At 50.5% G+C, this 27,564-nt stretch overlaps 1 protein-coding gene across 1 annotated transcript in view; it reads left to right on the top strand.

Moving 5' to 3' along the window:
- The first annotated feature begins 200 nt into the window (after nucleotides 1-200).
- The window catches only part of CADM4 (cell adhesion molecule 4), a 117,379-nt gene continuing 90,015 nt past the window's right edge, over nucleotides 201-27,564 (top strand). The window contains exon 1 of the mRNA XM_053267067.1: nucleotides 201-389. Coding sequence (XP_053123042.1) covers nucleotides 287-389 — 103 coding nt within the window. The 5' untranslated portion in view covers nucleotides 201-286. The remainder of the gene's footprint in view (nucleotides 390-27,564) is intronic.

Below are 27,564 nucleotides of genomic sequence, written 5' to 3'. Positions count from 1 at the left end.
TGGACGTCCTCAGAGGAGGAGGGGGCGAAGAAGACCTTGCGCGGGGGCTGGGGGCGGCCTGTGCCTTTAACGCCCCTCCCTCGCCTCTCCGCCCGCCCTCCCTCTCCCGCATGGGAGTTGTAAACATTGGCCTCCCCTTTCCTCTGGCAGGCCCCGCCCCTCTCGCCGCTGGCCAACGCCCCCTTCCGCATCTCATTAGCATAGATTAACGCTGGGGGAGCCGGAGTGCAGGTGCAGAGCCGGCGTGTGAGAGAAAGGGAGAAGAGACCGGAGGGAAGGCGGCATCATGCGTGCGGCTGGGAGCGGCGGCGGTGGTGGCGGCGGCGGCAAGAGACACTCGCCCTTGGTGGCCGCGGCTGGGATTTTACTGCTCTGCGTGGCCGGCAGAGGTAAGAGCGCCGCGGGGCGCGGAGAGGGGTACCTGCGAGCCTGCCCACCCCCCTGTCTCCCTCTCTCTCTCTCCCTCTCCCCCCCCCCGCACCTCTTTCATCCTCCCGGGCTGCTATTGCTGCTTGTCCTCTACGGCTTGGAAGCGCTCCTGCAGAGAGCGAGCGAGCGAGAGAGCGCCGCCGGGCTGCGCGCAAAGAACCGGGCGTGGGGAGAAGAGGCCCCCCAAGCGAGGCTGAAGCCCTCTGGGGCTGCCCGTCCCCCGCCCCGTCCTTCCGCTCCCACCCTCCCCTGCTCTCTCCGCTTGCAGCTTTCCGGCTCTGCCCCGTGCAAGGACTCCTGAGGGTGCAGCTGGCAGGCGGGGGTGTGTGTGTGTGTGTGCGCAGAGGCAGCCTGTGGTGCCGCCACCGCGGGAGGTTGCCGAGCGGGATCGCGGCCCTGGAGAAGGAAGGGCAACCTCTGCGCTCCGTAGGGCTTCTTGTCTCTCGCTCGTTCCTCCCTCCCTCCCTCCTACCCGCATTGTGTGACCCTAATATTCGCAGCGGCTGCTGCAGCAAAGGGGTGTGTGTGTGTGTGTGTGTGTGTGTCTGGATAGGGGGAACAATAGCATCGCTCCCACCCACCCCCCTTTTCTTGTCACAGCACTGACGGCGGTGGGTTGTAGGCTTTGTTAGAGGAAACCCCCTCCCCCCCTTTGTCCTTCGACCTGGGGGTAGATGGGGGTACCCATTTGCTTCTCTCCACACCCCCTTCCCCCATCCATTTCTCTTCTAGCTGGATGCCACCTGGAGCACTGACTGGTGTCCTAGGTTGGGTGCCAGCCACCAGTGCCCCTTCAACTCCTAGATTGGGATTTTGCTGTCATGCTGCCTGCCTGTGTCTTTGGGGCTAGTGGGGGCCCCTTTGCTGTCCCACCCATGCATACCGGCTTCCTTCCTGCCCCAGTGCAAAACGCTTCTTTATGTCCTTGTGCGTAGCTTTCTTTTATTCATTGTTGGGTTGGTTTAAATTGATGGCTTTTAAAATTTTATTTTGTGTCTTAGAATAGATTTTAGCTCTGGAAAGGAGGGGAGTTACCAAATAGCTACATCATCTCTTCTTTGCTTCCCCCCTCCCTTTTCCTTTTCCTCTTCACCCCCCCCCTTCATTTTTTTTTTTTTTTTTGGTTCCAGCCTTTGAGTTTGTGGATTAGAATATAAAATTGCAGGGCTGTATTGCCACTGACCCTCCAAGTGAACCCACATCTTCTTGTGTGTTTTTCCCTCCGGGACCCAGGGTGAGCTGACAATTTGGCCCAATTTCTAAAAAGACACCCCCCCATTTTGTTTTGATAAATGGGGGGAAATTTACAGTATAAGTAAAAATGGCGTTCTCCAATCTCTCCCCCACCCCCAAATCCTGGATATCCATCAATTCTCATCGGATGCAGTGAGCATTGGGATAAGGGGTGAGCGGAAGGAGAACAAAGCCATGGAAGATATAAGACTGAGCCTTAGTAAAAAGAACCAAACCTTTCTGTCCCATTCATAACGCAGTTGACTAGAAGAGTTTGCATTTTGATGAACTGATATATCCTGTTGACTTCAGGTCTTGGTGTTTCTGCTTAACTGAGTTGTGGATCTGGGTGTGTGGGGGGGGGGGGGGGCAGGAAACAGGCTTAACCTCTTTCTCCCACCTTGAAAAAGACAGAATTCCTTGGAAAGGTCAAATATCCTGAATCTGTCGTCCTTCCTTTATGCAGTTCACTGAGAGAGTGTTGAACTTTACTTGGAAGTGTCTGGCATCTCAATCAATCAATCTCTCTTTGGAGAGGTCAATCTTTGCTCAGGCAAAAGTTCCAGTGTGACTCGGAGCCTGTAGGCCTGTCAGGTGTGTGCGGTTCCCTAGCGGTTTGCCAAATCCTTTCTTGCAAGCAAGCTGTCCACCGCTCCGTCCTTCACTGCTCAAGGAGGCAATTATGAGGCAGGCGAGCGAAGGTTTGGAATGATGAATTAAGCATGGCGTTGTGCAAATGGGAGCTTTGTGTGTGACTGTGTGTGTTTACGAGTGTGACATTTTCTTGCTTTCCTTCCCAGTGCCTACTAGCTGGTCTGCATATACTTTTCCTATTGGGAAAAGCCTCCCCTACCCACCCCCACCCTGCCAATCAGTTTCAAATATAAATGGCTTGATTGCTGTCATGTGAGTACAGGTGAGTAGGGGGTGGTGGATCTTTGTCAAATGGCCGCCTGTGCGACCTGAATTACATCAGAAGCAACTTCTTTTTTTCTTCAGCTGATGGTTGTGTTTGGTCCCAAAGGACCAAGCGATACAAAGATGGTAAAATAAGCTGACTTGACTTGATCAGCTTTGTTGGTGTGCACAGTTTTTTGGGTTTCACAGAACACCTCACCAAACACCTCTTTTGTTACTCATGTTATAATGTTAAGTGCCATTTACTTGGAAGTCAAGTCCATTGTCATCAATAGAATTTTCCTGCTCTTGTGGGCATCTTGCTCAATAAAAGAATTCCGATTAGGTCTACAGAATCTCTGGAGCTGTCCTTGGGATAATTAGGGGTGTAGAGTCCATGGAACAAGCCCATCTTTGACAGCCCAGAGTTCTGGTTGGCTTGAAAACAAACAAAAAATGCCACTCTTTCCAAACATAGCCTTTTAATAACCTGCAGCTTCTTTTTCTTTTAAACCCAGTGGCACCAATATTTCCAGTTCAGTGCTGCACTGGTTTTCAGTGTTGGTTTTGTGCTTTCCTCTTATCTTGAAGGGGAGCCAGGAAGCCTGTTTTCTTCCAGGGTTGGCTAGCTTTCATTTTGAGTTGCAAAGCAGTGGGGAAGAAAGTGTGTGTGTGTGTGTGTGTGTGTGTGTGTGTGTGTGTGTGAGTGAAATAAAGTAGGTGCACTTTCTTTTGTTTCCCCAATAAACTGGACCCAAAAAAGAGCAGCAGAGAAGTGGGTGGGGGAGGAGGAAGCCATTGTAGCAACAGGAGGGGAGGGGGAAATGGCAACTTTTTGCAGGATAGAAGGACATTTGAAAGGCAGAAGCTCTGGCTGCTCAATGAAAGGGTTTGCTCAGCCGAGATGTGTTTAGAGTTGGAGTGCAAGGCGCAAGGGGGGGTAATGTTCAGCCAGCAGGAGAAGGAATCAAAGCAAGTGATAGTGTGGCGCGTGGGCTGAGAGCGGGGGTGGGGGTGGGAGGGATGGCAACTCCGGCTGCAAACATGGAAAGGGGTTGGGAGCCAGCCTGGACTTTAATTTTTGTGACTTTGCAATGAACTCTCTTCCTTCCCTTATCGGAAGCAGCAGGTCCATGCACTGGGTAATTGCATTCCACTTTAATCAATAGCTGGAGTAGTAAACCTACTTTCTAGGTCAACGACGAGTGTGTGTGTGTGTGTCTGTTTCCTCCCTCTTGCCCCCCCCCCACTGGCTAATTTCCCTACATCTCTCCCCACATGCAAGTGGTGTTTTTTAGTACAGGGTGTGTGCGTGTTGGTTATAAAGCTGCCACATGAGAATATCTCCAAATCAGGTACATTGATCAGGGGTGGCCGTATAGATACTTGAGAGTACCTCTGAAGTTCTCAGACAGAGGCTGGGAGGCCATCTCTCAGGGATGCTGTAGCAGATGCCTGCTCTGAGCAGTGGGTCAACTAGAAGACTTCCAGGGTACTTTCCAACTTTAAGGTTTATGGGTATAAGGTTTGGAACAATGGATTTACAACATACTTTAACTTGTAAACAGTACGTTTTGGAGATTCCAGGTTTCTCTTCCCTTTGATCTGGAACCCCTTTCTTATAATGTGGGGAATCTGCTTTTGAAGAAAAGGAACTCTGCATATGTTCAATGACACTCTTCCTGCTAAGTTTATGTAATCCAGTGCTGGACTAGAGCTAAACCCTGAATTTCCCACCCTCTTCCCTCCCCCTTTCTTTTTGCTGCAAAGCTGGGATTGTTCAGGTACAAGGGACAGTCACTTAAAATGACCTCTCTCTGGCAGCCTAGCTTGTCAGATGAACATTTTCAAAATAAAGGGCTCTCTGGAATGATGGGGTCTGGTGGTGGTGGTGGACCCGACGGTTACTTTCTTTGAAGCTCTCATCTTTACAAACCGTTAACTGGGGGAAAGTGAAGTAAGATCCTGTATCTTATATAGGGGTATGGCATTCTGGATTAAGGGACAGTAGCTTAAAAATTAAGGGCAGTCCAAAATAATAAACTCTCCCAACTTGTGGTGTTTTGAAACAAAAGGGAGTTCATTGAGTTCTGTGGAGCTCAGAGTCTTTGAAAGGAGGAGGGACCCCCGTTATGTTCTGTGTGGCTGTGATCAGGAGTAAGGAAGAGCTCTCAAAATGGGGAGAGCATCTGTGGACCTGCTTTGTAGAGCTGTATTATTTCTCTCCCCACCCCTAAGAATTGGCCATTTAATGTGCACATGAAAGCAGCCCTTTAGTTTCCAGGGCCCCCCACCATGGGAACACGCTCCCGAGTCTGCATCCAAAGGGAGCTGTGTACAGCAACTGGGCCCTTTTATGCAAATATGCTTACAAAACACTTTCTCTGTCTGATGCCAGAATTAATTGTTGGGAGGGCTTTAAAAAGCATCACTTCTTAATGCACAAAATAGCTGCTGGGATGGGACTGGGATGCTGGGTAGCTTTTGTTTTTCTTGGAGCTCTCTTTTACCGTGTTCCAGGACCTCTTCTTTGCATCCTGGCTTTCTTTCTGTTGCTCTTTTTAGGCGCTCAACAAGGGTTGAGTAAGAGGAGAGAAGCCGATCTCTGTCTGTGCCAGGTTTTGCCAGGGCTCAGTCTTGGAAATGTGTTCTGACAGGAGGTCTTGCTTCGGGAACCTGCAAAGGGAAATAAATAAACATGCCGGTGAGCATGTGCTGTTGGCATTTCCATCCCCCAGCCTTGGCTTTCATATAGGCTGAAAGGCCTCCACCCTCAAGACAGGAACCGAGAGGCAGGGAGGGAGGGAAAGGTATGGGATTGTTGTGGTTACATCGGGTATCTGTGGTAGAGCTGTGAGTAGAACCCCAGGCCTTCAGAACCACAGTGCACCCCATAGCAGGCCAAAAACCAAATCTTGTGGGTTGGTGGTGAGTGACTTACTGTGGCTTGGAGGCCATCACATGCTGTCTTCTTCCATGGCCCTCATTCACCTAGATCAGGCCTGCTCAACTTAGCCCAGCTGTTTTTGGACTAAAAGATAAAGTGTGCCGTCGAGTTGATGTCGACTCCTGGTGACCACAGAGCCCTATGTTTTTTCTTTGGTAGAATACGGGAGGGGTTTATCATTGCCGCCTCCCGCGCAGTGTGAGATGATGCTTTTCAGCATCTTCCTATATTGCTGCTGCCCGACAGAGGTGTTCCCCATAGTCTGGGAGACATACCAGTGGGGATTTGAACCGGCAACCTTTGGCTTGCTAGTAAAGTCATTTCCCTGCTGTGCCATTAGGTGGCGTGTTTTTGGACTGCAGCTCCCATAATCCCCAGCCGCAGTGGCCAACAGCCAGGGATTATGGGAACTGTAGGCCAACATCTGCCTACAGATGGTTGTGTGATTAGGGTCAGAGACCAAACCAAACATGGGTGGTTGCCTGTTAGTGCTCATCTACTTCTAGCTCAGGAGTGTCTACTGTGACTGGCAGTGGCTCTCCAAGGTTTCAGCCAGGGGTCTTTCCCAGTCCTAGCTGGAGATGCCAAGGCTTGAACCTGGGGCCTTCTGCATGCAATGTGGTGCTCTGTCATTGAGCTTCGACCCCCTCCCCATGGGTTCATATTCCTGGGCCAGTGTGGTAGAACGGGTAGAGCAGAGCGCACAACTCTGGCCCTTCTGCAGAAGTTCGACCACAACTCCCATAATTCCGGACTGTTGTGTTGGCCACTTTGCCTGGGGATGATGGGAGCTCTGTTCTCCAAAACAGTGGAAGGGCCAAGCTTGTGCTGGATTAGAGTGTTGGACCTGGAGTGGAGATGGTTCAAGTCCCTGTTCAGCCGTGAAACTGTCTGGGTTGCCTGGACCAATCGCTCTTTCTCAGCCTGATCCACCTCACAGGGTTGTTGTGAGGATGAAAGTGGGAGGGCCATACTGTGCTCAGCCCTGAGCTCCCTAGAGCAGGGCTGCTCAACTTTGGCCCTGCAGATGCTGGCCTACAACTCCCATAATTCCTGGCTATTGACCATGTGGCTGGGGATTATTGTCGTTGGAGTCCAAAAACAGCTGGGGGGGGCTGGGGCTAAGTTGAGCAGGTCTGCCCTAGAGGGAGAGTGGGATTCAAAGGAGATAATGTTCCATGCCCAGACAGCTCGGATTCTGTGCCATAGAAAGCCCCAGAGTAATATATGCAAGTGTGCTTACGAAGTTGCCCCTTTGACCCTGTTGCTGTCCTCCATCCTAGTAATGACGCTAGGGAAAGGCACATGCCTCATCCATCATTTGTGTCTCGTCTGGGGTCTGGGATAGCAGGAGGCTGTTTGCTCCTTCCTTAGCAACTACCTGCCTGTACCTCTCTAGGGCAGGGCCCTTTGTGCTTGGAGGAGTAAAGAAAGGGAATCTTGGAGGTGGCTGTATGAGACACTTGAATCAACTGGGGGTGATGTCTTAAGGGACTGGCCAGTTTGGCTGAGAATGCAGAGCTCCTGGGACAGCCATGACGTGAATCTATAGCTTTCATATAGGCTAAAATCTATAGCTCTTCCTTGGTCTTACTTTAAGTAGCCCCACCTTTTTTGGGGTGTGTGTGGAAATCTAGATGTTGCTGAACTTGGCCTGGCCGGAGAAGAAACAGTAGACTTGTCCCTAAGGAATCATAACCTTGGTTTGTTCCGGTGCTTCTGGGCGCCACAGCAGTATCGCTGAACCCCCCTGAGTCATTGACAAGAAGGGAGGCATTGGAGTGTAAGCCTTCTTAGAGCACACAACCTCTGATCCAAAATCCTCCCCGGATTGGGCTTCTTAAATGCCTGGGCGCTGGTTGTGCTGGTCAGGAGAGTGTATTTCTGTCGCATTTCAGAGGTTGCATTTCAGTCAGGGCTTGGAAAAGCACATGAATAGCTGCAGATGGTGAATTCCAAAGGGCTATCTGTAAGTTAGCAATTGCCAAGGGATTTGTCTTAAAATGGAAGTTTCTCTATGCATGCGTGCTCCTTTCCTTGATTGGCTTTTGCTGGTGCTTGCTTTGCTGGTGCGATTGGTGGAAAGTAGTCTGTTTGCACCCTGGAATGTCATGGGGAAATATACTAGGCTCATTCATGCAGCTCATTTGGATCTAGGTTCAATATGCATTACCAACATTGACGTGTGTGTGTGTGAGAGAGAGAGAGAGAGAGAGAGAACACCCATGCCAAGGTGATTTAGGGCCCGAGATTCCCGCCTTGGCATGTGTTCACACAATCACTTCAGTGTTAGTAACCCACATTAAACCTAGATTCAAATGACTGTGTGAACAAGGCCAGTGCTTGGTTTGCTTGAGGCAGTTCTGTTTTGGGGTAGAGGAAGGGATCTTGAACCTACTCATGATGACGGCAGACCTGGGTCTTTGCATATGGATCTGCAACAATATATACTGTGATGGCTGGAGACTTAAAGACAAAAGGAGTGTACTGGTGGGAGGTGGTGAACCCTCTGCCACCCCACAGCATGTCTCCCCCCAGCCTATCCCCCCATGCCACTTTCCTCCCCAGGCAAGCACTGATGCTGGAAGCAGTGGCGCTCTTTGGACTGGACTCCCAGGCGGAGGTCCCGCCCCCTGCAGGCTTGAGGGCCCCTCCAAATGCTGGCCGCGGGGGGGGGGGGCGGAGGGCTCCAATTGCTGAGCTGCACACTAATTTAAGTGGCAGGATTGTCCATGCAAAATGCGGTATCTCTTTGCAAGTCTGTGGGAAGTATCTTATTCAGAATACAAAATACCCCCCCCCAAAAGGAAAAAAAAGTTTCTGGCTTTCCCTAAGCATGTTCTGGTGTAAAACAAAACAGTGCATTGCAGCTTAACTAGTGGTAGCGGAAGGGGCAGCTAGCCCCCCCCCCCCAAAGCCTTTAGGTCCAGGCTCCAAAATTACGTAGGTGCACCTCTGGCTGGAAGTCAGCTTAGCTGGGAGAAAAGCATCTGGGGTAGGGGGCTGTAGAGAAATGAGGGGAAAGGGTTCAGCATCCATCACTTGGCGTATGGCCCTTTCTTGTGCTTCAAACTAGGCCCTCCCCCTCTCTGTGTGTCTGGGGTAGGCCTGCGTTTAAAAGACGTGGCTCTGCCCCCTTGATGTGGCGTTTGCGCCTGGATCACATGCCAAGGCTGCTTCAGCGCCCTCTCTTTCCTGATACCCCCGTGGGCACCTCAGAGAGACTTGCTTCCGTGTGCAAGCCGTGGATTGGGCCAGTGCTCCCGAGCAAATGAGCTGTTGGTAGGAAGAGCTCTGCCCAAGCCTCTCTTGTTTGCCCTGGGAAGGGAAGGGTTTCACAGAGTCCTCCTTTGCCTGGATTCAAAGAGCCCTTTGCCTGTCCGTCAGTGGGTGGGCCAGTGTGTCCTTGGCTCTTTGGCCCTGGCTCGGTTAAAAACAGATCCCTGTTAAAATTCCCTGGTGGACTTTCAGGTATAAGCCACATCTGGGTCGTGCCTGTTGCTCACCTTTTGGGCAGCGTTTTTCACCCTGCTGTTGTGATGGCTCAGAAAGCGTGTCGTGCGGGAGGTCTCTTAAACCTGCCTTCTTGGAGTACAGAGCAAACTAGCAAGCCTGGCTTCAGATTAGACACAGGCACAGGTTATTTTTATAGTTCTTTTTGTATAAGCTACCTGGATGGGGACGAAGTAAACCTCTAGCTACAGCCTTGTAGAACAGGGCCAGAATGTCTGTGAAAGATACTAGAAGGGGCTGAAATACTGACTGTCCTCCTCCAGCATGAAACCCAGCATTTAAATTGTGCTGGAAAGGGTAGGGTCTTCATGGGCGAGGGTGCTCAACCTTGGGTTCCCAGATGCTGCAAGACTACAACTCCCATCATCCTCAGCCAAAGGATGATGGGAGTTGAAGTCCAAAAACATCTGGGAACCCATTGAAAACCCCTGCCTTAATGAAACCCTCAAGTCCCACCTCCTGAGCAGTGTTCACTGTAAAAGGCACCCCAGATGTTGACCGCAACATTATAAAAGCTAAGGGGGCCTGGCCCACCTGTAATTCCTGCACCAGCCAAACTCCTCTCCAGCTCCCTTAATACGTTGTTGTTGTTGTTGTTGTTTCAGTTTCTATACCACTCTTCCAAAAATGGCTTTGTTTCTTCTAAACAAAGAAACAATAAATAAATAAGAGGGATCCTTGTCCGCAAAGGGCTCACAATCTAAAAAGAAACATAGGATAGACACCAGCAACAGTCACTGGAGGGATGCTGTGCTGGGGGTGGATCGGGCCAGTTCCTCTCCCCCTGCTAAATAAAGAGAATCACCACGTTAAAAAGTGCCTCTTTGCCCAGTTAGGAGGGGTTTAGGCGTCTTTCAGCCTGCTTTGGGGGTCTTCGCTTTGCGCCATCCACAGCCCTGCCCTTTGGAGCTGGGTTGCCACCAGTCCCATTTCGCATGTAGGAAACTGAGGCCCGGAGCGGCCGGCATGAGGCCTCCCGATGAATGGGAGCACCTGGCTACTGCCGAAGCGAGGTGGGTGTGAGCCTCAGCAGAGGCTGGGAGCCTGCCTGCGGCTGCAGCCCCACTCAGGAAGCGAGAGCAGGATGTGAGTCGAATGAATATGTAATAACTGAATGGCTGTGTTGGGCCCGGAGCCAGCAATATCCACCAGATTCCTTCCCCCCCCACTTCCCCCCGCTTCCACTTGATACAATCTGGGGGGTGAGTTCTGGCATCGAAAGCAGGCTCTGGAGTGGAGACCTCCTCAGCTCAAAGGAAGCCCTGCGATGCGGCTCTTCTGCGCTATCCTGGGCCGTTGCTCTCCCCTTTCTCTCTCTCTCCGCTCCCTTCCCTGAGCTGGGATGGGAAGCGCTGGCATCTGCTCCTCAGCCGGTCCTTGTGGCCCACGGCTTCCACGGCTCTCTGGGCTGCGAAGGGGTCCCTCCAGCAATTAAGCGGGCGGCAGGACCCAGCTGGAGCGACGGAGGCACGCTGCTGGGGCGAGTCCTTAAACATGCAGCTCACGCATCGCCTCTCGTCTTCCATTCAGAAAATAATACCGCCCCCCCCTCCCCGCCACTTGGAACGGATTGAAACCGCGCGGGGCGGGCATCGGGATTTGTGTGCAGGCCGCGTGTAAGGTCACCTGCTTGGGGAAGGAAGGATCTGGAGCTGCTTGGGCGCTTCGAAGACCAGCCGGCAAAACTGTATATTTGATGCTGTCCAAGGCTCGGTTGGAGTGGTGGGAAAAGTTTGGGTTAGCTGCCTTGCTGCCTCCACCCTGTCTTTCCTTCCCGATCCAAAGTCAGCGTCGAGGATAACCCGTCAGAATTAATTATGGAAGTTAATTAAGCTTGTACACATGTGCTTAATTTTGCATAATCGTTCCTTCTTCAGACACTCTGGTGTTTAAAACGGTGGGAAGGTACGGGGTAAGAGAGAGGACCTGGGAATGGAAGTTGAGGATTGATGGTTAGGAGAGAATTATGACTGTAAGGGCCAAACTACATTGTTAAGCCAGGCCGTGGCCAATTTTCTTTGGATCCGGGAGCCAGGCTAAAGGTTTGGGAGCCAGACAGTGGACACTTGGCAAACCTACTGGACTCGGTGACAGACATTATGGCACAGGAGAGTAAATGGCTTTCTCTTCTCTCCACTGTTCCTTGTGGTTTCCAGAGGCTGTTGACTGCAACTCCCATAATCCCCAGCCAAAGGCCATTGCAGCTGGGGACGTCTGGGAGTTGTAGTCAACAACATCTGAGAATTGCTGTTACAGGGGACACGGCTTCCATCCACCTTTACAAGTAACTATCTTAGAACAGAAACAGGGCTGCCTGAGGCAAATACAGATTTTATTAAATAACTCTCTCTCTGAATATCCTAGTCTAGGAGCCTCGGTTAAATTTCTAGGCGCCATGGCTTTCTTGTGCCTGGGACTGTCAAGTCCCGCGTTAAGCATGGGAGGCCCTGATATGCTTTCAGGAGAGATCAGGATCATGGTGGGAGCAAAGCCTCCCCTCCCCCCCCAATACTGTGGTCCTGAACTGGATCCCTCTGCCCCCATTTTATGATCATGGTGCTGATTTTATGAGGACTCCTTAGGACTCTCTTCTTGGGTGTCACCCATTTTCTTGGGTGTCTTTGCACATATATGTTCACAATTTGGCAACCCCTTCCCTGCTGGCCACCTTGATGACAATCTCATGTGTGCTTGGATGGCACTAGCTTCTCTCTGCTGCTCCTGGAGGCAACGTAGAGTTACCCACTCTGAGCTTTTGGGGTAGGGTTATTTATTTATTTTATTTTATTTGCATTTTATAGCCCACTCTTCCTCCAAGGAGCCCAGAGCGGTGTACTACATACTTCAGTTTCTCTTTCACAACAACCCTGTGAAATAGGCTAGGCTGAGAGAGAAGTGACTGGCCCAGAGTCACCCAGCTAGTATCATGGCTGAATGGGGATTTGAACTCGGGTCTCCCCGGTCCTATTCCGGCACTCTAACCACGACACCACACTGGTAGGCAAACCGTTTAGCTAAGTGAAGGCTAAAAGCTTCAGCTCCACGATCCCAGACTGGAAACATTTGTTGTAGAGTCTGATGAATTAAGTGTGAATTGCTGAGGATGGAGCCTCCATCAAGCTGTGTTCTCACTTGTTCATCCTCCATTCTGGCTCTGCTACCCAGTTGTGGCCGAGGTGTGAACATATTGTAAGACTTGGCAGATGCAGGGGACCAGAATAGCTTGACTCCTGCTCATCTTGCTTCAGGCCTTCTCTGAAATCCCATGGTGGGGGGGTGGGATCTCCTTGGGAAAGAGATGCTATAATCAATGGAGGAGGAATTTGGGGGATCCTCTACTCTCCCTTAATCTCAGTGGCTTTAAAACTTCCTCTCTTTGGAAACCCTTCTTATATCAACTTGTGGCCCTGGGTGTGGCAAAAGATCACAGGGTATATTCTAGGTTGTCTTTGCTATTCACAAGGACTTCGACCAGGCCTGTTTGGGCTTTACCATCACATGGTGTTAAATGAGACTGTATCCTAGAATCCACCCAGCACCCTTCTTTGTCGTTTACACCATGCTTATGCATTGCAATAGTAAGCTGGTAATAACAGACAGACGGTCTTTCAGGGAAGCTTCCACTGTGGTTTTCATGGAGACCCTTTGACTAGCTTCAGAGGAAGCTCAGGGCACTGTTTGAAAACTGTCAGTATTCAGGATTTCCAGTTCTCAGCATTTCGTAGTCATCTATGGCCGAGGGCCAGAGCTCAGTGGCAGAGCATCTGCTTAGCATGCAGAAGGTCCCAGGTTTACTCCCTGGCAGCATCTCCAGGTAGGGCTGTGAGAGAGGCCTGCCCGAAGAGAGAGAGCTGCTGCCAGTCAGTGTAGGCAAAACTTAACTAATGAACCAAGGGTCTGACTTGGCATAAGGAAACTTCCTATGTTCCTAACTGCCACGCCAGAAGATAGGATCCTGACTATCATCCAGCCTGATAGTTTCTTCTGCATGTTTTGCTCTCGGAGGTCGGGCTGCAGATGTCTATAGGCACAGAAATTTGGATTATGTTGCACGCATAAGTTATCCACTAAACATGCCTTTGTAGTAATCAAAGGAGCTTTTCCATTCTCTCCTCCCCCACACTCCTTAAGTGTAAAACTCTCCTTTGATTGGAAGGTGGTGTGGGGGAGAGAGACTAACCTGCAAACCATGATTGCAGATATGGACCAGAGAGGATGATTATTTCATCAGAAGTTAATGCAGCGTTTTGTGTGCAACAGAAGAAGGGATTTCGCAAAGTGTGTGCTGCTAAATATTATGTCTGGGGTGGAGATTGGCAGGCCGCTGGTCTTGTGGTAGCGAGCATGAATTGTTCCCTTTGCTAAGCAGGGTCCACCCTCCTTTGCAGGTGGATGGGAGACTACGTGTGTGAGCACTGTCAGTGATTCCCTTGTGGGGATGGGGCCGCTCTGGGAAGGGCATCTGCATGTTTGCCTGCAGAAGGTTCCAAGTTCCCTCCCTGGCAGCATCTCCAAGATAGGTCTGAGAGAGAGCGACTCCTGCCTGCAACCCTGGAGAAGCCGCTGCCAGTCTGTGTAGGCAAGACTGAGCTAGAGGGACCCATGGTCTGACTCGGCATAAGGCAGCTTCCTGTGCTAAAGGCAGTGGGAGAGGAGAGTGGAAGAAGGAGGGTTGTAGGATCGGGAAGTTCCTTCTGTGACACCAGGCTGTAGTAGCTGCCCAGTTTGTTTCCTGCCAGCCTCCCAGGCTCTGCCAATCCATCATCCTCCAGATATTAAAGTACAGCCTTAATGAAGAGACGGGTGCCAAAGAGGCCATCCGGGCTCCCGGGACAGCCAACTGTGCACATGTGATGGAACTCTGCTCTGGGCGCCATGCCTTGCGTCTGCCTCTGAGCGGGAAGGCGCACCAAGGAGTTCTGACCTCCAGCCTTTTTGCCGTGCTCCAAGTCCTGCCCTTCCAGAGTCCGGCCCCAGGTGCTCTGGGCGTTTGGCAGCATGGCGCACTGGCTAGAACGGTGGGTTTGCAAGAGGGAAACTTTGGTTCCAACCCTTGTTCAGCTGTGAAGCTCACTGGGAGGCCTGGACCAAACTGGCACACACATGACGGTAGCGAGTTTGAGAGATCAGCGCTGTGAAAAGTACCTTTATACATTGGGAAATGCTGTCACTATAACCTAATCACCACCTCCTGCTTTGAGGAGGTAGCCCCTATTCCTGCCCCACTGTCCACTCTGATGGGGGGCAGGGGGGCTGGTGCTGCTTCAAGGCTGCAAGTGATGATTAGTATTTAAACTTCTGCCTCGCTTTCCCTCCAAGGGGCTCAAGATGATGTTCATGAGGTGACTCCATTTTATCCTCGCATCAGTCCTGTGAGTAGCTTAGGCTGAGAAGTTGTGATAGATGTGGGGCCACCCGGTGCGTTTCGTGGCTTAGCGGGGATTTGACGCTAGGTCTCTGCAGTCTAAGCAACATGCCGTCTGCTACAGCCCACTAACTCCCAGATTTTATTATTAGTGGTAGGAAATGTGTAGGGACGCTCTCCTTTAAGTAAGTAAAGTGTGCCATCGAGTCGGTGTCGACTCCTGGCGCCCACAGAGCCCTGTGGTTGTCTTTGGTAGAATACAGGAGGGGTTGACCATTGCCTCCTCCCGCACAGTATGAGATGATGCCTTTCAGCATCTTCTTGTATTGCTGCTGCCCGGTCTAGGTACCAGCAGGGATTCAAACTGGCAACCTCTGGCTTGCTAATCCAGTCATTTCGATTTCCCGCTGCACCATTACGTGGCTTACCCTGGATATAAATCAGGCTATGAGATATGTGCCATGAAAACCCGAACTGTGTGTGACGTGCTCTCAGGTCGACCTCTTCATGGAGGAGAGGTCTATCAATGGCTTCTATTCAGAGGGCTATATAGGCCACCTCCAGCCTCAGGTGGGATGCTGCAGAATACCAGTTGCAGGGGAGCAACAGCAGGAGAGGTGGCATGCACATACCTCTTGCCTGTGGGCTTCCCAGTGGCATCTGGTGGACCACTGTGTGAAACAGGATGCTGGACTAGATGGGCCTTCTTGGCCCTGATCCAGCAGGGCTGCTCTTATGTTCTTAGGGACTTCTAGGTCAATTTGCCCAATATGTGAATGCTTTCTTCCATTCTGGAGGAGATGTGAACTAAAAGCCGGGTGTGAAAAACTTCCAGGGCGTCTTTGCTAGAGGATCGGGGAAGGTTATTCAATTTTCTCCCTGCAACTATCCTATGAGGGAGATGAGGTTGTGGGACTGTGACCTGCCCAAGGGACGCCTAATGAGGAACATTATGGGCAGGCAAGGGTTGGAATCCACACTCTCCAGGTCCGGGTCCAGCAATCTGTCTGCTACAGCACACTCTCCTAGTTCAGGCTTTAAAAAGAGTTCTGAGGCTCAGGGCTTTTAAAAAATGTGCCACCAGACACAAAATATGCAATTCTTTTTTTTTTTTAAGTTTTTTTTTAAAAGTGCAGTTCTAAAAGAAAATGTGAGCAGTTCAGAAATCTGAGTCATGCAAAAGTTGTATGATGGCAGATGGTGTAAAATGTGACTGATAACAATAGGGGAAGTCAAGTGAGTAGACTAGGCTCCTCCAGAAGTCAGACTCTGATCAAGCACATCCATTTCTCCTCCCCCCTGCCACAGACACTTCCCACAGACTCCACTGCTACTCCCCACAGAATCTTCACCAATGAATGGGAAACTCTCCTGCAATCCTGCTGTCAAATGCCCAGTTCTGAGGATTTTCTCCCACTCCGTGTAGGCTTCTAAATGTCATGCAGTGTGACTTTAGGCAACAAAACGTGTGTGTGTGTGTCTGCCAGGAAAATGCACTGGGGTGTGTTCCTGTGGCGCATGTTACATGCATGAATTACTTTCACGTACTATTGTGCCGTTCTGAATTTTCCTTTTAAGAAGCCCCGATGAGATTGGTGAAGTTCTGCAGGAGCAGCTTCTCCCATCATTGTTCTGCAGTGTTAGACGCAACGGATGGAATATTGCTCTGCTGGCCGCAAAGTTCTTAAAGGAACACAGTGCCCTGGTTTGCCCTTTCCAGAAGCCCCAGTGTGGCCACCCTTGCTGTCGGTGTTTTTTAGAACCCAGGGGTCCGGCCGCCGCCTCCCCTAGCATGCCTCCTGCGCTTGCCTCGGCACATCTTGTTCTCGCTGGGTTTCTATTGCGGTGCCTAATTGTTTCTCCCCTTCCTATTATCTGGACTAAATATTGCCTTCCGTGGCTGCGGGCCTATTGCTGCCTTGGTGCTCTCCTCTTGAGATTGTGTTCTCTCCTCTAGGCTACCCGCTTGCCAAGATGGAGTGACCCTGGAGTCTGCAAGGAGAACTAATTATCGTGTATTCCGAGGGTGTTTACGGAGCCCATCCCCGCGGACCCGTGCCCAGCTTTCCCTCCCTCCCTCCCTCCCTCCCTCCCTCCCTCCCTCCTCGCCTCCCGCCTGCTTTTGCTTGCACAGAGCATCTTGAGAGATACAGAACACTGGATCCAGAGTGGCACGGGGGGTGCTCCGCTGGGGATTGAGTCGGGGCTGTGGCTGCATTTAGCACTGAGAGCAGAGGAGTAATTAACAGGAGCGCATCCGTCCTTCCCGAAGCGACTCTCAGGCTGCTGATGCGACGGAGCTCTTGCCTCTTTGCTGGGATGCGGCCATTTTAGTCTCTCAGGAATGGCAGCTGTTTTCTTTGGGGAAACCTTTGCTTGGGCAGGAGATGCAGCTGCCTCCGGACTTGGGCAGGGCCCCTGTTGCTTAGCGCGGGGTCATTTGCATGACCGGCAACACGAGCGGCTTCCCTCTCTCCCAGTGTGTGTTTGCTATATGGGGGAGAATGAATCGCCACCCACTTGTCCTGTTTGGGCCCTGCTCCCCGGCTTGGCTGGCTTGCATGAGTCACCCTGAGTGATCTGCTCACTAAGTGCCTTTCTGCAACGCAAAGGCTTTCTTCTGGCGGTAAAATGGGCGGGAATGTAGGTAGCTTGTCCTGCCTCACAATAGGGAGCTGTTGATAGCTGTTCTGCTTTCGTTGAGTTCTGTAACCCCTTTCAGGCATCCTTATGCCCCTGTTCCGTGAATGCAGGGGGGCCTCTGGCTAGCTGCGTGTCCCCCCCCCCCGCCCCGCACGGACACATTTCCTGGCTGGCTAGAGTTCTCATTTGGAGAGGAGGCTGCCTCTCTGCAGACAAATGCCGAATGTGGGGCTGTGGAGACACCAGTGGGAGGAGGTGTGGCTGGCCAGGATGCCCCCATTTGTGTCCCTCATTTATTTATTTTATTTTTATTGTTAAATGTATATACTGCCTTTCATTAAAAACAATCCCAAGGCGGTTTACAAAAGTTAAAAAATATATAATAAAAGTGACAGTTAAAAGTATTAAGCTAAAAATATGAAAACAAATCTGATTTAAAATATATAAAATACATAAAATACAAACATAAAAACTGTATACAGATAAAAACACACAGAAGCAGCAATAAAACAATCATGTCAAGGCCTGGATAAAAAGCCAAGATTTAACCAGCTTTCTAAAAACTGTGATGGAGTCTGAGGAGCGAATGGCCACCGGGAGAGTATTCCAAAGCCTGGGGGCAGCAACAGAGAAGGCCCTGACCCGTGTGCACGACAACTGAGCCTCCCTCATTGTCGGCACCCGGAGCAGAGCCCCTTCAGATGATCTCGTCAAGCGGGCAGCAACCCTTGGGAGCGGGCGGTCCCTCAGGTATCCTGGGCCCAAACCGTTAAGGGCTTTAAAGGTCAAAACCAGCACCTTGAATTGGACCCGGAAACACACTGGTAACCAGTGCAGCTCTTTCAAAATAGGTGTGATAGGATCACAATGGGCAGCTCCAGATAGAACCCTAGCTGCCGCATGCAGTGATTTGTCCCCCTCATGTACTGGTCCTCCTTGGGTGCCTTCAGGACTGAGTAGGGCTTAGACAGCAGCTGCATCCTTCCTTCCACTCTGGCCATTCTCGGAATGGAAGAACCGAGTCTTGGTTGCCAGCTCCCATTTCCAAAGCAGGTGCTTTCTCTCGGAGTGTATCTACACGAGAGACTCAAAGGGGTTTCAAGCTCACTTTCCTTTCCCCTACAGAACCCTGGGAACTGTAGTCCTGTCAAAGGGGCAGGGGAAGCCATGACGGTTAAATTGGTATAGAACAATTTATTATAAATAATGCAAACTTGCACCACTTTTCTAGTAAAAGATGCCCAGGAGGGTGCACAGCAATGAAACTGGAAGCTATACACTCAATTAAAAACCAGGAAAATGAAATGAAACCGACAGAGCAGCAGAAAAGCGAGAGCGCAGCAAAACGGAACACTTCAGTCGGCAGACTGAAGGTCAGCAGTGTCCGCCCTAGTCCCCGCTGCCCAGTGTAGGAAGGTGGTCTTGACAAATAGCCTGAAAATGGAACAGGCCAGGCAGGCCTCTTGAGGGAGGGAACTGTACACCTCCTGAAAAGTCATCCTCCTGGAGAAGAAAGCTGGGGAGGGGCCTCTGCAGTGTAAATATGTCCTGTGTTTGATGTCTTGCTGGCCCTGTCCTGCTCTTATAGCCAGGGGTCAAGAAATGTTGGCTCCGGTCACCAGCCAGGCAAGCAATGAGGCTGGTCTCATGACCTCTGAAACCAGGGCTGGGGGAGCCCAGCCTGGTTTTTGGAGGTCGTGTGCTGCAACGGGAGCCGTGTGGCCCCCGGCGGCAAACCCCTTTAACTACCCCCGCCCTTAAATGAGGTTTAGTGGAGTGAGCGCTCCGCGAACACTGTTTCCAAGATTGTGAGATGCTGCTGCATGGCGACTCATGAGCAGACCCCACCCCCTCGGCCGGGAGGCTCCTACAAGCCTCCTGGCCTCGGAGGTCTCCCTAGAATGCCCCGCACACTCACACAGGGCATCCTGGGGCTTCTGGATGCCAAGCGGCCCCTGATCCCCGCCGCCCCTACCAGCTCCATCACAGAGCTGGTAGTCATGTGGACGGCCAACCCGGCTGCCCAGGGCGAGCTCCCTGCTCATCTGCACAGAAAGCGGTCTAAGCCCGCTCTCCCCGCAAAGCCCAGTTAGGCTCTACACACGGATCGTGTGTAGAGCCTCAATGTCATGCTCGTCAGATGTTTCCTTGAGCTATGTTGGTACATTACTTGTCGGGATTTTTTTTTTCACTCGTTAGGCATCATTTTTCACTTGTCGTGGACTAATAGACTAGTGGATTTCCTGAGCCCTGCTTATATCATTATGGCTGGGAAAGCATGACAGTTTTCCTCCAAAGAATCCTGGGAATCCTTGTTTTATGAAAGCACCGAGATTGCTTTGTTTAAGGTCTCTAGCTCCTTCAGTTTCCAGGGCTTTGGGTCTAGGAGCTCAGCAGGTAGGTTTTAAACTCATTTGCATTTGTAGTGTGACACTCTTGTGATTTAGGGCTGTAGCTCAAATAAATCTTAACCAATTAATTGTATGAGTGTTAGCTGCTTCAATCAACATACATTTAAATATGAATAAAACATCAGTTTTTAAAAGAATAAATGTGCCCTTTTTAGGTGGTCTCCCCTCCCACCCAAGTCCAGAGGAACAATTTCAGAAGAGGCATTCCTTCCTGGGTGAGGAAGAGAAGGCCTCTTGTACTCCCCCCCCTCCACTTCACCCTGACAATCGAGGAAGAGGCCTATTGTCCATGAATCTGAACTGTTAATATTTAAAAATAACATTTAAAAAGCAATCTGCTGCCCAATTAATCAGGGGTACTGCTTTATTTAATCAAAAGATGTTTAACCAATCTGTTTCATCAACTAAAAATTCCAGCCCTGTTGTGATTCTTTTTGGCTTCCCATGGACTCCCTCCTCTAACTCTGGGTGTCCTGCCCCCCTCCTTTTTGTTCTACATTGAAGTCTCTTCCTTTGTTCTTTACAGGAGGCTACAGCTCACAGCCATGATGGCCTGCTCAGCTGTCTCTGCGCGGAAGGGTGGGGAGGAAGTATTTTAGAAAGGTGATGCTAATCTGTGTTGGTGATCTCGAGAGAACACTCTGGGCTGATTTTAATCTGGAACGAGAGCCATGGATTAAGATAGGATTATGAGAGGAGTAGTTCCATAAACATGCTTTCGAAGAGCTGGGAGGGATTCCTCCCAAGCATAACAAGTGGGTGCTTTGGTGGAATTGCATCAGGACTAGGCTGGGTAAGAGGGCGGCAAAGCAACACCAAGTAGCTGTCTAGATGTTACTCAAGGAGTGCTCAGTCTGTCTCAAGAGCGTTCAGGCTCCTGTATACTGAGGCTAGGTCTCCCTCCCCACCCACACCCACCCACTGGCAAAAACTCCCGGGGGAGGTGCTACCACATGATGTAGCCCAGGGGTGTCAAACTGTGACCCACCAGCTGTGGTTGGTCTACAACTCCCATCATCTCCAGTCACGGTGGCCAGTAGCCAGGGATGATGGGAGCTGTAGGCCAACCACAGCTCGGGCCTTGCAGTTTGACACCCCTCCAAAAAGTCCTCCCCCCCCCCCGCTCATCCCATTGCCTCTTGCTTTCCGAAGTCACCCAAGATAGAAAGCAAAGCCCACCTCCTTCAGTGGCTGTGTGAACTGTCTCCTCTACTTTGATCTGAACTGATCAAAGTGTGATGTGTTTGGCCTTGAATTCCCCCCCGCCTTCTTTTTGGAAGTCGAGCATCTCCAGCCCAGCCCCTTGAAAAGGGTTGGAGGTCTCTTTGGCTCTTGCCAGCCCTGTTAGCTTTCATGTCATCCGGCTGGTGTCAAATTGCCTTCTCTCCGGATCTGGCTTCTTTGTGTGAACATTCAGCCCCAAATCCCTCAGCTGTCTGGTCGAGGTGTTGCCCTCCTGCTTCTGTGGCTCCAAGCTATGTGCTGTGCCCATCCCGGCATGGCCTGCTCTCTCCGTAGCTGATGCCCTTCTGCTCTGGCTTATTACGCAAGGGCCCTGGGGTCTGACAGGTCATGACGTTATTTTTTAAATGAGCTTCTTTTAGTTTGGGAAGCCGGCGGAAGAGAGACTTATTATTCTAATCTGGGGCGATGCTTCTGTGTGTCAGAAAATTGGGGAGCTATCCCAGGATGGGCCTGGGAGGGAGGGGAAATTTTAAGCAGGGCTGCCAGGAACCGAGAGCTGGGGGTGAATACTAAAAACTCCTTGAGAAGGTGATAAAAGCCGTAGGCAAGCGTGCTGCTCCGTTACCAAAACTTCAAAGACCCTAGTCTGGTAATGGCTTTATCGGGACCAGCCAAAATGACACACAGTTGTGAGGAATTGTTTATTTATATGTAACATATGTATATACTGCCCAAAATGCAAATCTCTGGGTGGTTTACAACAATACAATAAAAACAACAAACAAAAAGGTTAAAACATGACAACCATTTAAAACTTAAAACAATGTTAAAACAATTAAAAACCATCAAACGATTAAAATAGTATCTCATTAAAAGCCTGGGTGAACAAATGTATCTTGACTAACTTTTTAAAAAGTTATCAGAGATGGGGAGGCTCTTATTTCAGCAGAGAGCGCGTTCCAAAGCCTCGGGGCAGCAACGGAGAAGGCCCGTCCCCGAGTAGCCACCAGATGAGCCGGTGGCAACTACAGGCGAACCTCTCCTGATGATCTCAATAGGCAGTGTGGTTCATAGTGAAGAAGGCGTTCTCTCAAATACCCAGGGCCCAAGCTGTTTAGGGCTTTATAGGTTATAACCAAGACCTTGAATTTTGCCCGGAAACCTATCAGCAACCAGTGTATACATGTTCGATACATCCAGAACTCTTTTATCAGGCCGGATGTTAAGCAAAGCGGAGGAGCACACCACACCTCCCCTTAAATGACTCTGTTGTATTCTTAATTGAAATCTATAGAAGGGGGGAGGGGGGTGGATTAAAAAAAAAATCCTCTAAACCATGTGTATACGGGAAGGGAGGATTCTAATCCATGCAAATGAATCCTGAAACAGGGCCGTAGTTATTTGGGATTGAGGAATGAATGAGGAGCGTAAGCTGAAACTGTAGGGCTGCTCTCCCAATCCTGATTTGGATAGAAGAGGCTTCCCACCCAAGATTGGGAGCTGTACGTGCCCCTTTTTTAAAGCAAGGGAGGAGGAGGGGGAGAAGGAAGTGATAGTCTGCTAAGCAGCAGCTGAGTTGGAGAGCTCTGTCTGACCCAGCAGCTGGACCCAGCTCTTAAAGGAGCTAGGACACAAAGCCTTCCCGATCCAACTGTTGTGTAGCAGACAATCACTTCCTTCCTCTCCTACGTTGCTTTTTACTCAGATGGTAAGAAAACAGGTGCATGTACAGCTCCCAGACTTGGGCAGGGCACTTCTCTTACACTTTTTTTTTTTTTTTTTTGGTAAAAGGTTGTGAGTCCTTTGGGGACAGGACCGGGGAGACCCGAGTTCAAATCCCCATTCAGCCATGAGACTTGCTGGGTGACTCTGGGCCATTCACCTCTCTTTCAGCTGAACCTGCTTCACAGGGTTGTTGTGAGGAGAAACCTAAGTATGTAGACTCTGGGCTCCTTGGAGGAAGAGCAGGATATTTTTTAAAAAGTATGTTAAAAATGTATTTTATTTATGTATTATATCTATAGCCACCTAATGGCTCAGCAAGGAAGTAACTTGCCTAGGGAGCAAAAGGTTGCTGGTTCGAATCTCTGCTAGTATGTTCCCCAGACTATGGGAAACACCTATATCGGGCAGCAGTGATATAGGAAGATGCTGAAAGGCATGATCTCATACTGCATGGGAGATGGCAATGGTAAACCCCTCCTGTCCTATATTCTACCAAAGGCAACCACAGGGCTCTGTGGGCACCAGAAGGCAACACCGACTAAATGGCACAACTTTAACTTTATTATATCTATGTAAACCACTTTAGGAACTTTTGTTGAAAAGCGGTATATAAATATCCGTTGTATTCGTATTCTTACCCTAACGAGAATTGGGTGAACCAGCTTTGTGTGTATCATAACTTCACAGGAGCACAGAATAATTGCATAATGTGGGGCTGCAGAATTCAGCTTCCCAAGAACCTCCGCTTTTGTGAAAATAAATACAGCTAAGCTTCTAGCCCTTTTGCTTGTACCAGATTATGCTTCAAAGCTTGTGTGCAGTGCTGGGTGAAATCTTGGCAATCTCTCCGGCTTCTGAGTATGGTTTTCAGGGGTCCGAGCTTGGGCTTTATTCTGCCCTGTGTGGCTTTCTCTCTCCCTGTGTCCTGTAGAAGCAGAATACGTTACACAGGATGCTAAAAATTGCCCAGTCAACTGTGTACAGTGAGAAAGAGATCATACAAGTCTGCATGACTTGCATAGGTTATTTTTGCAGAAATCTGGATTACCTTGGTGCAGTATTTGGTGTGTGGGTGTGAGGTTAGCACAGAGCACACACCATCTAGGTTCAAGGGTGTGATCTTATGCGGCATGGGAGCAAATTGCAACTCCTAATCAATCCACTATTCTCTCCTTTTTGAAGTCTCTTCTCAAATCTCATTTCTTCCACAAAGCCTCTGATGATCCTCCAGAGCCTCACTTTTTCTGCCCTTCCCCTCTCAGTACTCCTTATTGAGACTCTCCTCCTCTCCTCTGTCTGTCTGTCTAGAACTGTAAATTCTCCAGGCGGGGACCAATGTTCAGGGCAGTGCTTGCCAAACCCTGGGGCACCACCTTGCTCTTGCGCCTAGAAATTTAATGGTGGTGCCTACTTAGAGAGAAGACCTTCTTAAGGGGGGCAGGCTGGGGAAGCACTGAAGTCAATGAGATGGTACTGTTCTCTGTGGTTTTGTTTGTGAAATAAATTCCCTTCATTCCAAAGTCCGAGAGGAGAGATCTGGCTCCGAAACCTTTGGGCTGGCTTCTAGGGCCAAAGAAAACTTGTCAAGTGCTGACCTCAAGGCAGCATTGGTCTGATGGCTAGAACAGTATGCAGGGCAAGAGCTGCTCGTAGCTGGTCTGAGCAGCATTGGTTTCGCAATTCCCTCTGTGCCATTTGCCTGCCCCCAATCACCCCTAACCCACCCTCCTTTTTGGGGGGTGTTGTTGTTCGGGATGGGGAAATGGCCGTGGGAGAATGGATGAACCTCCCATGTGCAGCAGCCCTGAGCTGGATCACTGGCCACACGCACAGCTGTTTTATTACATCAAAGAGGCTCTTCCAGCTTACTTCTGGCATAGGTTAATGGCAGGCTTCTGATGCTTGGCCCTCGTTCGTCCCTGGGAGAGAAGGAGCTACCTTTCACCACCTCTCCTCCTAGACCAGGGTTTCTCAACGTGTGGGTCCCCAGATGTTATTGGACTTCAACTCCCATAATCCCCAGCCCCAGTGACCTTTGGTTGGGAATTATGGGAGCTGAAGTTCAATTACATCTGGGGACCCACCCGTTGAGAATCCCTGTCCTAGACAGATCGGCTGTAGGGCCCAACTGTTCTGTACCGCCACCCTTCTCCTGGGCGTGTCCCCGTCCTGCAGGGCGAGGAAGAGGATGCCCATGAACCTGAAGGGCAGGCTGTTTTTGTTCCCAGTATCTCGTGGAAGACTCCACCGGGCGGCTTTTCCTTATGTGTTGTGGTGGGTGGTATCTAGGGCAGTGACGATGCACCTGCCCCATTTGTTGCTGGAGGAGGGCTGGGTGGGTCATCGTGTGCAAGCAGCAGCACAGGCCCCCCCCCCGCCGCCTTCCTCTGTTGGATGTCTTTTCCACACATGTCTTTTTGTTCGTTTCAAACCTGCACAGTCTAATTGCGCCTGCCTCTCTCGTTCTTTGTCTACCTGGCTGGCTTTCTTTTCTTTTCCCTTCTGCCTTTTATCTTTTTGTGTTTCTCCCTCCCCTCCCCTGCATCTTTCTTGTTCCTAAAGCCCCCTTAGCCCTCTGCAATTCTCCTAGTATTACCGGTCCAACGAGAACAGAGGAAAAGGATTGAAGGGTTGGAGTCGCGGTGTTGGGATTTGGTTCCAGAAAGCAGGGAGAAGGAACTGGTGGTTACAGAAAGTAAGGAATGGGAACTGCTGGATTCTGTTTCTGGAAGGGAAGTGGGGCCTAGTGGCTAGGAAGAGGAAGAGGAAAGAGGAAGCCAGAATGGGGGTTGGGTTTCTAAGTTCTGTTTTTCAGCTTTTGATAGGGAAGAGGTGGGAAGGAGCTGGGAGCCAAGACTCCAGGTGCTATTTCTGCTTCTTGAGTGGGAAGTCATATGTCTAGTGATCACAAATTTGTACAAAATGATTGGTGACCTGGTGGGTGAAGTGCACAAGTACACTTTGAGGGCAGAGCCCTGGGAGGAAACCCTTTGGTCTCTCTTATTGGTAACAAGGCTGTAAAGGGTTTGGGGTTTCCCACTGTATATCCTGACTTTAGGACTGTTGGGAGGGTTGAGCCCATTGAGTGTGGCTGCTATGCAATTGCTCCTCTTAATGTGGAGGGTGTGTGTGTGTGTGTTGAGATGACACGTGGGATCAGGGCTGGCTATGCGTTTGAGGGGGGCCTAGGCAAGGTGCTCTCCAGTGGTCTTTCCTAGATTTGTGCCTCCCCATATGTGTGGGCCCCAGATAACCAGGTAGCAGTGTTCCCCTCAATGCCAGGAGGCTGCAGCTCCCATTTTATTTATTTATTATGTTGATGCCCTTCCATTGTGGAACTCAAGATGCCACACGTGGAGCTCCCAGGGAGCTGTCCATCTTGCATGGCTTCATGCCTCTTGGCATGCATGAGCGAGGTGGCTGTATCGTGATCAGATCATGCTCGTGTCGCTCTGGAGCGATGGAAATGGCAGCTGGACTTGGGATGAGCTTCCTGGTGCTGAGAGGAGTGCTGCGATGAGGGGAAAGCGGGAAGCAGTTGCTTCTGAAGGGCAGCCGGGTGCGGGCATGAGTGCTGAGACCTCAGGTGGTGCTGTGGCCATGGCATTTTTCTGAGGGAGCCACATGCTGATGCCAGGCCTGGGAAACCCTCTGACAGTTTGGGGGTTGGGGGAGTGTGTGAGGCGCTGGCCACCTTCTAGCCTCATCCTGGCTAGCATCCAGCTGAAGCCGCATGCCCTAGGAATGCCCCAGTTTGTGCTGGGAGTTGGAGGGTCTGGCCATAGGGTGGGGCCGTCGCTCAGTGGTGGAAGATCTGCTTTGCATGGAGTTCCTGGCAGCGTCTCCATGTAGGACTGTGAAAGACCTCTGCCTGAAACCTTGGGAAGCCAATGTCAGGCAACGGAGACAATGCTGAGCCGAGCCAATGGCCTCCCTTGGTATAAGACAGCTCTCTGTGTTCCTATGCCTGTCACTTGGCTGCAGTCAAGTGTCGTTGAATATTCTGTTGGAGCCAATAGAGGAGGAAAGCTGATCTTGTGGCAGCAGGCAAGAATTGTCCCCTTTGCTAAGCAGGGTCTGCCCTTGTTTGCATTTGGATGGGTGACTCCATGTGAGTGCTGTCTGCTGTAAGATAGTCCTTGTACGGGATGGGGCCCTAGCTCAGTGGTTGAGCAGCTGCTTGCCTGCAGAAGGCCCCAAGTTCAGTCCCATGCATTCCCAGGTAGGGCTGGGAGAGACTCCTACCTGGAACCTTGGAGAGCAGCTCTCAATCAGTGCAGATGGAGCTAGATCAGGGCTGCACAACTCAAATGCCCTAGTGGGCCAGAACCATCTACAACTTGTCATGCAGGGGCCAAGGTCAATTTTTTGCACATTATTACATTAAAATAAAAACATTATTTGTTACTTGTGGATCTATTCCCTCTGTCAATTGACCCAAGAATAGTGACCAGAAAATAGGTCCTGTACCTGCTCAGTCAGTGGGGCCCCTGGAGTGCAAGCCAGCCCAAAATAAATGCCAGTCCCCTCCTCTCCCTAAACTGTTGTTGCTTTCAGGCTGCAATGCTAGGCATGTTTACATGGGAGTAAACCTCACTGGGTACACCATGGTGCATATTTCTGAGAAAACATGCATAGGATGGCTCTATAAGTCAGTTACCTGCTCCTGTGTTGCTGCAGGATACCAGGGGGCCAGTAAAATAGTCCCTGCGGGCCGAATCCAGCCCACGGGCCTTGTGTTGTGCAGGCCTGAGCTAGATGAACCAATGGTCTGGCTCTGTATAAGGCAGCTTCCTATGTTCCAGTGATGTGAAGAAGAGTCCCCCTGAACGTAGGAACTCTGACCTCTCCTTGGTAAGTTTCTACGGGGTGTGTGATTTCATGCATCCACTAGGTAACGCTGCCCACTTTGGCTTCTGTTGACTCTTTATCTACTGCACCACTGAAAATCCATCTCCAGCTTGGCTAACATAATGACGACCATGTTGCTCTTTCCCCTTCTGTTATTGCCTTGCAAAGGATGTGTTTTCCAATTAGTGCTGGAGACAGATCCGAGTAACTGCTAGATTTTATATTTTCAAAAAAAGGCGGCGTGTGGCAGGGGACAACCAGTTTTGTATTCGTACCAGTTAGCCCTAGGTGCAAACAGAAATCTGTCTCGCACTGAACAGAGACTCTTCTAATTAAGCCTGCATCAAGCCTGCCGTGCGCCATTT

This window comes from Hemicordylus capensis, chromosome 7 (assembly GCF_027244095.1).
Source record: "Hemicordylus capensis ecotype Gifberg chromosome 7, rHemCap1.1.pri, whole genome shotgun sequence".
Taxonomy (NCBI): Eukaryota; Metazoa; Chordata; class Lepidosauria; order Squamata; family Cordylidae; genus Hemicordylus; species Hemicordylus capensis.
This window is presented reverse-complemented; position numbering and strand designations above follow the sequence as displayed.